General features: G+C 45.3%; 1 protein-coding gene across 1 annotated transcript in view; it reads right to left on the bottom strand.

Annotated features, from left to right (window-relative positions):
• Positions 1-2,410: 2,410 nt before the first annotated feature.
• Positions 2,411-9,292, bottom strand: part of mbtd1 (mbt domain containing 1) — a 32,153-nt gene continuing 25,271 nt past the window's right edge. Inside the window, exons 13-17 of the mRNA XM_084323559.1 lie at positions 8,616-8,698; positions 7,949-8,183; positions 7,144-7,215; positions 6,002-6,157; positions 2,411-2,544 (exon numbers count right to left, since the gene is read on the bottom strand). Coding sequence (XP_084179685.1) covers positions 2,426-2,544; positions 6,002-6,157; positions 7,144-7,215; positions 7,949-8,183; positions 8,616-8,698 — 665 coding nt within the window. The 3' untranslated portion in view covers positions 2,411-2,425. The remainder of the gene's footprint in view (positions 2,545-6,001; positions 6,158-7,143; positions 7,216-7,948; positions 8,184-8,615; positions 8,699-9,292) is intronic.

Raw genomic sequence — 9,292 nt, 5'->3', positions numbered from 1 at the left:
CCACACGACAGAAGATTAACCCTTTACAATTACTCCGCATCCGCGGAGCTAATGATGGAGCATCGCCGTCGGTTGTGTGATAGTAAAGGGCTAACCTTCTGTATTGTCACAGTGAAAGGGTTAACAGGCGTTGCTAGGCACCAAGTTCCTCCATAGCAACACAACAGCTGATTCTAAAGCGCAGGACAACATGGGGATGTTTGGTTCGGTGCGATGATGATTCTCCAGATGTCCAAATTCGGAGATATCGAATAAGTGCTTATTAATAACGTCTTAATAATAGTTGGCCTATTCACCAAGCCTCCTGGGTCATTTCCCCACCAGGAGATGGACAAGCAGAATTTGGAAGATGGAACTCAACGAAAAGAGAATAAGTGTGAGGCTGAGTGACCGTTTAAACGCGTTGCTCAATAACTCCAGACGAGGAACATAATAAAGGCAACGATAATGTCCGAAAGATAACTCCACATTACGACCCGTGACTGAGGAATGACCCGTCTCAAATCCCGCCCCCTTTTCTTGATCCTCCAAATCACAACTATTGCTTTCCTCATACAAACAAAGTAATATTGGGCATCAGCGATGCCCCGACCATTTGTGCCGTTTTATTAGTTTAAATAATATTCTTTATTTTTTTTTATCCACTTTTTCTCCTCCTGTTTTTCTGTGTTTTTTCTCCCATCCCAATTTAGTCGTCATGTCAATTCCCCCCTCCCCTTTCTGGTCGTTGCTCGCATGTGCCCCCCACTGGTCGGTCTAGGGAGGGTTGATAGATACTATTGCATGTCCCCTCCGATACATGCCGAGTCAGCCAGCCACTTCTTTTCACCTGCCAGCGCGGACGCTCATTGGTGAGGTGTAACGTGTGCGAGGCTCACACTACCCTCGACATCGCCTGTCCTTGCTGTGCAGGCGCCCTGACCGACCTGTAGGAGTCGCCGTTTACAAGGACCAGATTACCACCCATCGACTTCCCTCCCGCTGACTCTGCCAATCGAGCCAGTATGACGGCCGGCCCAAGCCGGAGGCAACGCTGACAGCCGGATTCGATACCAGTGTCTCTCGCGTTGGTGAGGAGCGCTTAGTCCGCTGCGCCACCCAGCCGCAACTAGTTTAAATAATATTTACATTTAAATTATATATTCCTTTGTCTCGCAGCAATTCCAATCCGGATGCTGTATCTGTAGAATAGTTCCAACTTAATATTATAATTTAATTTGAGGTCGTCATCAACAACGTAATGGCAACGGGTGACAATAGCGTGGACCAGCACTGTGCTCCTCAAAGCCCACGCTCTTCAAATCACAATCTTTTAATATCTATATATTGTAGATGTATATGAATAGGTCTCATAATTATACTATATGAATATAATCACTCTTATTCAACAACACACCCTATATACCCCATCCAGCCACCAAAACAATATGCATCATCGTTTTTAAGACAGAACTCTCAAAAATACACTACTAAAAATCAACACTTAACGACATAAAAAAAAAGAAGAGAATTCAAGTACTATTAACAAATCAAAGTCCACCTGGCAGAATTGTTCAAAGCAAAATATAAATCAAAATATACAGAATACTCCCTCTCTCTCTCTCTCGCTCTCTCTCCACCCTCTCTTTGCTCCGCAGGCTCCGTGGAAACGTCTCTCAGACCTGAAGAACACGAGGCCGGGCTCAATCAATGTTCTGTCACAGTTTCTACAGGTGGTCTCTGGCCCAGAGTTCGGTGTGGAGAGAGTGTCGGCCGTGGCAGGGTGGCAGGGTGGCAGGGTGGCAGGGTGGGAGGGTGGGAGGGTGGGAGGGTGGGAGGGTGGGAGCCAGAGAGACAGGGTGGGAGCCAGAGAGACAGACAGGGTGGGAGCCAGAGAGACAGACAGGGTGGGAGCCAGAGAGACAGACAGACAGATGTGGTGGTCGAGGGAATAGAGGGGTGTTTGTGGATAAGACCTCCAGACGTCATCAAAACGTCCCTCGTCTGGTGGATATCTTTGTATCCTCTCTTTTTGGAGAAGAGACGGCCTGTTTTGGAATCATCCAAGGTTGGTGTATATATATATTTATATATATATATATATATGCGTGTGTAAAAATGAATGCCCAGACATCAGTAGCCCCCCCCCCCCCCCCCTCCAATCCCCTGGTGTGTTTGTAGGGAGGTAGAAAAGCAGCCCCTCAGTCAGACTGGTGTGAGTGATTTAAGTGTGAGTGCGACACAGGGGCCACCAGGGGGAGACAAACTAAAGTACGGCGCGTTGGTTCTGCGAGTGGAGGTTTGAGGTTTGAGAGTTTTGGGCTGCCGGTCCCCCCCCCCCCGTCCTGATCCTCCACCGGACGGGTGGGTTTCCTCCAGAGGTGTGTCGTCGTCCCGCGTCGCCCCCCCCCCCCCCCCCCCCCGGCGGTCTCTCCTCCTCTGGGCTTCAGGGCTCCTGTTTGATGTAGTAGCTGCCGGAGCCGTTGCTCTCCTGGTCGGAGACGCCCTGAGAGAAGGTGAACTCATCCACCTCCACCGCCTCCTGCTTCAACCGCAGCAGAGACTCTGAGAGGGGGGAGAGAGAGGGGGAGGGGGGGGGAGAGAGAGGGGAAGAGAGAGAGCGGGGGGGGGGATAGAGAGGGGGGGAGAGAGAGCGGGGGGGAGAGAGAGCGGGGGGAGAGAGAGAGAGAGGGGGAGAGAGGGGGGGGAGAGAGAGAGCGGGGGGGGGAGAGAGAGAGGGGGGGGAGAGAGAGAGGGGGGGGGGAGAGAGAGGGGGGGGAGAGAGAGGGGGGAGAGAGAGCGGGGGGGAGAGAGAGAGAGAGAAAGAGAGAGAGCGGGGGGGGAGAGAGAGAGCGAGAGAGACAGAGACCAGAGAGACAGAGACCAGAGAGACAGAGAGAGAGATACCAGAGACAGAGAGAGATACCAGAGGGACAGAGAGAGAGACAGATACCAGAAAGACAGAGAGAGGGATAGAGAGAGACCAGAGAGATGGAGAGACCAGAGAGACAGACAGAGAGACAGATACCAGAGAGACAGACAGAGAGACAGATACCAGAGAGAGAGAGAGAGAGAGAGAGAGAGAGAAAGACCATAAAGACAAAAAGAGAAAGAGAGACAAAAACCAGAAAGACAAAAATAGAGATAGAGACAGAACAGAAAGACAAAAATAGAGATAGAGACACAGAGAACAGAAAGACAAAAAGAGATAGACACAGAGAACAGAAAGACAAAAAGAGATAGACAGAGAGAACAGAAAGACAAAAAGAGAGAGACAGAGAGAGAACAGAAAGACCAAGAGATAGAGACAGAGAACAGAAAGACAAAAAGAGAGACAGAGACACAGAGAGAACAGAAATACCAAGAGATAGACAGAGAGAGAACAGAAATACAAAAAGAGATAGAGACAGAGAGAACAGGAAGACAAAAAGAGATAAGAGACACAGAGAGAACAGAAAGACCAAGAGATAGACAGAGAGAGAACAGAAAGACAAAAAGAGATAGAGACAGAGAACAGGAAGACAAAAAGAGATAGACACAGCGAGAACAGGAAGACAAAAAGAGAGATAGACACAGAACAGAAAGACAAAAAGAGAGAGAGAGAACAGAAAGACAAAGAGATAGAGACAGAGAGAACAGGAAGACAAAAAGAGATAGACACAGCGAGAACAGGAAGACAAAAAGAGAGATAGACACAGAACAGAAAGACAAAAAGAGAGAGAGAGAACAGAAAGACAAAGAGATAGAGACAGAGAGAACAGGAAGACAAAAAGAGATAGAGACAGAGAGAACAGGAAGACAAAAAGAGATAGACACAGCGAGAACAGGAAGACAAAAAGAGAGATAGACACAGAACAGAAAGACAAAAAGAGAGAGAGAGAACAGAAAGACAAAGAGATAGAACAGAAAGACAGAGAGAACAGAGAGAAAACAAAGAGAGAGAAAGTTACGACCATGCACTAAACAACAGGCATTTACTTAATATCCTTGTATCCAGTCATTAACTAAATTAAATATTAAATATATAAAAATATCTCCACATGCAGCATCACAGGCATTACATTACGTTGGCTTTAAATGGAACAAAATGGAACAAATACAAATTTGTAGATACAGTACTGAATTCTGCCATCCGGACACATGCAATTTAAAATATGATTATAGAATATCAGGCATAAAATGGTTATGCGATTAATTAGATTAATTAATTACAAATCCTGTAATTAATTAGATTCATTTTTTTTAATCGCCTGACAGCACACAAAAAAAGCTAAACTACAAAAACAATGAAATGACAGAACACGCATATAAGATAAGACCGGTCTTTTTAACAAACATGCTATATCATCAGTAGCAGCATCCAGCTCCAGGCCCTAGACCAGGGGTCAGCAACCTTTACTATCAAAAGAGCCACTTTTCCCCTCCCACAAAATAAAATGCTCAGGGAGCCGCACAACCTATTTACCCTTAAAATGAAGATAACAGTGTATAACATTTTATATATAGTTATCCACAAGCATACCCCACATTTAGCATAAAACGCCTGACAATTGCATACCCAAAGTGATTTATTATACTTTATACTTATAGCACACAGTTTGTTGCATTAATGTCAGACTTGATGTCTGACATTAATGTTGACTTTTTATTGCTGTTTTTACCCGTTATAACAAAAGGAAAACCTCAAACTCTTATGAAGAGGAGAAAAAAGACTGGCTGTGTAAACCTATTTTTAAATAAAACACAGAAGAGGAGACAAAACACTGGTGTCTGTAGACCGACTTTGAAATAAAACCCTGAACTATTCAGGTATATTTGAGTCCTTCCCTTATTTGTGGAACATTTATAAAAGAAATCAAATTTATTTGTAAGGCCCGACAACACACGTTAATGTCCCCATGGGCCGGACACGTCTTCTTTAAACAAGTCAAGAAGAAACATAACAAAATAAAAAGTAGTCTACTTTGAAAAAAAGACTACCATGTGTAGACCTACTTTGAAATAAAACACAGAAAAGGAGAAAAAACACTGGCATCTGTAGACCTACTTTGAAATAAAACCCTGAACTATGCAGCTATATTTGAGTCCTTCCCTTATTTGTGGAAAATCTATAAAATAAAAAAGTTAATTTGTCATTGTTCGCAAATTTCACACCACATATCAGGCATACAGGTAAGCATGCATTGTTAGTCGTGAAAGCAAATTAATCTGTCCACGCTGAATTAAACCCTCTATTTTCCTCAGACTTTCCTTTTTTTGGATTTATCCATGGTTAGCTTACTGGGGGGTCGGAAACTCACGATTAGTCACTTGCAGACGGCAGGGAGAGGCGCGGGGTGTGACGTACTGTATATTTTAGTTGATGAAATATGTTTGTTGATTAAATATTTTTTTCATTTCAGTGTCACAGTATGACATCGATGTCCAAAATAAGAGAAAAAAAAAAGTAAAAAATTGGGGGCCAGGGAGCTGCAGCTGATTGGCTAAAGAGCCGCATGCGGCTCCGGAGCCGCAGGTTGCCGACCCCTGCGCGTCTATACTTGACAACAAATGTTTGTTTCCGCGTTCGAGTTTTGCGCTCTGATTGGCCAGGTCATGTGACATGTGCACCAATCGTGGGACGGCAAGTTCGGCGCCTATTTCCGGGTCTAACAGCCTGCAAACTACCTAACGCCTAGTTTATCACTGGTAAACTTAGGCGACTCTTTCGCAGTAGGTTAAGGTTAGAGTTTGGAATCAGGGCAGGCGTTCTATCGCCATGCTCCAAGACAAACTCTAACCTTAACCAACTTCGAAAGAGCGCCTAAAGCTTAACCAGTGTAGAAACTTGCGGTCCCACGATTGGGCGTACATGTCACATGACCTGGCCAATCAGAGACACGGAAACAAACATTTGTTGTCTAAAGTATTCAGGCGACCCCTGCACTAGACTGACCCAGAAAGACTGCCGTCTGTGTTAGCGCCCCCTGCTTGTGTGGAGGTCTCCGTGCATTGCTGGTTATCGCTCATGTGCCGTTTTTACCTGGTTGTTTGTGGGTATGGTGGAGGTGGGTGCGAGGCCGGGGCCGAGTGGGGCCCTGGGTGGGGTAAGGGGGCGGACTCTGCTCTTCGTCCCCCGAGAAGCTCCGCCTCCTGCCTGGCTGACTGAAGGGCCGTCGACCAACCGGAATCTTCCTCTCTAAAAACACCAAGCCAGACTCGGGGGTTAAGCTACCAGGGATTCAGTTCAGTTCAAACCCTACTTGTTTGAAAGGTTAGATTGCGTAGAGGAAGAAAGGTTAAAAAGGTGAGAATTTAGGTTAATAGTTTATTAATAAATGTTGTGCCATTGTCACTCATGTCATTGTAAGCCAGACTTCCAGACATACGCAAGTAAATGTACCATTAACCATTAACAGCTCAGCTATAGTAAGTAAGTAAGTAAACTTTATTTGTATAGCACCTTTCTCAGATAAAATCACAAAGTGCTTCACAGAAGTAAAACATAGCAACATAGAGATGAACACACTACACATAAAACAATTCTGACACATCGTAAGCATAGGCATAGTTACAATTAAATAACTAAATATGAGTGCAACTAAAAACATAAAAACAAAACAACAATTATAAATAAATAAACAATGTATACAACCAGGAATTATTTAAAAGCCTGTCTGAATAAAAACGTTTTCAACTGTTCCTTAAAAGTGGATAGGGAGTCAAGTGAACACATAGAAAGGGGGGGGGGTGTTCCAAAGGGGAGGGGCCATAAATTGGAAGGACCGGTCACCTTTTGTTATTAACCGGGTCCGTGGGACAACCAGGAGATGTTGGTGGGAGGACCTAAGTGCACGACTGGGGGAGTAGGGGCGCAGTAAATAAAAAATGTACACAGGGGATCTACCTTGGAGGGCTTTAAAAGTTAAAACAAGAATTTTCAAATGGACACGATAATTAATGGGGAGCCAATGTAGAGTGGATAAAATAGGGGTGATGTGGGCACGCCTACTTGTCCCAGTTAAAAGCCTTGCCGCTGCATTTTGAATGATTTGCAAGCGGTTTAGCACAGATTTATCCAGACAGGTAAAAATTGAATTGCAATAGTCCAGGCGTGATGAAATAAAAGCATGGATGATCATTTCCATTTCAGCTCTATAGGCACTGAGCACAGCTCACACTCACTTTTCTTTTGACCTTTGTACTGTTGAGCCTTCTTCTTCTGCTTGGGCGCAGATGGCGGCAGCTCTCTGCTGCCTGAGATAACGGCGTGAAGACAAGAGACGTGTCACATTTTCACCTCTCGCTTCGGGAAGCAGAAACACGTCTTCTACTTGGCAAACGTGTCGTTTTTTTCCCTGACGAACCCGCCAAAGTTAATTAACAGTGGCACTGTGTACCAAACATGTTCGAGATCCCATGAAGTGAAGGAAACCTCAAGTGTCTGGTGGATGTTCTGTACAGCTGTGTGTCTAGATGTTCCGTAAAGCTGTGTGTCTAGTAGATGTTCTATACGGCTGTGTGCCAAACACCTCAACCAAGTTCTCACATTTCTATATCCACAGTCCATTCTTCTCGATCACTGTAAAGTGGACTCATCCTGCATAAATAAATGCGATAAAATATGATCACCGATTTAAAAAATAACTCCAACCACACAAAATTGCCTGCTCAGCGATGGAGGCCGACATTAACGGGGGGCATCGATTGCCATCATAGTTGTGTGTAAAGTATAACGTCAAGTCCCACTCAAAAACAGCCCGTCTCAATCAGAACCACATTACCTTCTCATGGGCACCTGTGTGTGTGTGTCTGTGTGTGTCTCTGTGTGTGTCTCTGTGTGTGTCTCTGTGTGTGTGTGTCTGTGTGTCTCTGTGTGTGTGTGTCTGTGTCTGTGTGTGTGTGTCTGTGTCTGTGCGTGTGTGTGTCTCTGTGTGTGTGTGTGTGTGTCTCTGTGTGTGTGTGTCTGTGCGTGTCCACGCTCACTCACTCTGGGCCGCCGGCGGCTGCAGCTGGTACCCGGTCAGCTGACACCAGCCCACGGGGTAGAGGTCCGGCGACTCGCAGTCCACCCACTGGTCGTACTCGTCCTCCCAGCCGTCGAAGTGGATCCTCAGCAGCCGGTGGAGGGTGCGGGTCACCGTGGCGACGCACACCAGCCGCGGCTCCATCAGGTCCACGGCCTCCAGCTTCATGCCCTTACGGAAGCCGTGGTTGGGCACGTCCTGGGGGGGGGGGGGGGGGAGCGACGCACAGAGTTTTACACATCGCAATGGTATTTCATCTCATCTCATTTAACAAGAGGCTCTTATCAAGAATAACTTACTTAAGCCATAACGGTTACCGTTTAACATTCAACTGAATCAATTTTTTTTTTACATTATCATAGAAGAATGAGAGAGAAAAGCTGCAAGAAATAGCTCTTAGCCTTAGTGTTTTGTGACAAACGATAGCAAAAGAAAACAAAATGTACTCACAAAATGGTTGTGATCGGATAATATATATATAGAGATATATATTATCCAATTTATTTATATATATATATGTATGTATGTATGTATGTATGTATGTATGTATGTACAGTGTATATATAGTAAAACAAAAAAAACAAAAAAAAAACAGAAATATGGTTGAGATCCATGAATAATAAAGCCCACCTTGTTGAAGAGCTTGACAGGGGCGGCTATTGAACCCGTCTCTCTGAGGTAGTCGAACCATTTAAATGGCAGCTTGGTGTACCCTGTGGAACAGAGTGAGACAAGGTCAACGCAGGCCCTCTGGGAGGAGAGCGAGCCACAGACAAGAGAGAGAAGGAGAGGCACCAACCAACCAACACCGGACATACAGCGTCTCCGAGCGGAGCGCCACACGGCGGGCAGACCCATGGGTAAAGGGCTGGGCATCATTTGGATTTGAAACGATTCCGGTTCCGATTCTCCCTTTTTCGATTCCCGTTCTAAACGATTCTCGATTCCGATTCTTTGAGGCGCAGTAGGTCAAAACAGGTCACAGCTTATTTCGCAGGAGATTTTTTTTTTTTCAGAACCGGAAGTTAGGAACCGGTTCCTATTAGAACCGGTTCTCGGTGCCCAACCCTACTACCCATGGGGACATACGTGAGCTTCAGAACAAATAAATAACGCACATCCTCCGTTGCTTGGTGCTGAGCCAAACTGTAAAAACAGTAGTACGTGAAACAAAGCGGGGCTCGCAACTCACGTTTGATGCTCCAAGGTTGTTTTAATTGTGACAAAATAGCAGCAGATACAATGTTTCCACCCGTCCGGTCGTTTAAGTATGAACACAAAACAGGGAATTGCATCTTTTTTCTACT

This window comes from Notolepis coatsorum (genome assembly GCF_963971535.1).
Source record: "Notolepis coatsorum genome assembly, chromosome: 10".
Lineage (NCBI taxonomy): Eukaryota > Metazoa > Chordata > Actinopteri > Aulopiformes > Paralepididae > Notolepis > Notolepis coatsorum.
Note: the sequence above shows the minus strand (reverse complement) of the source record. Positions and strands in the feature narration are given on the sequence as shown.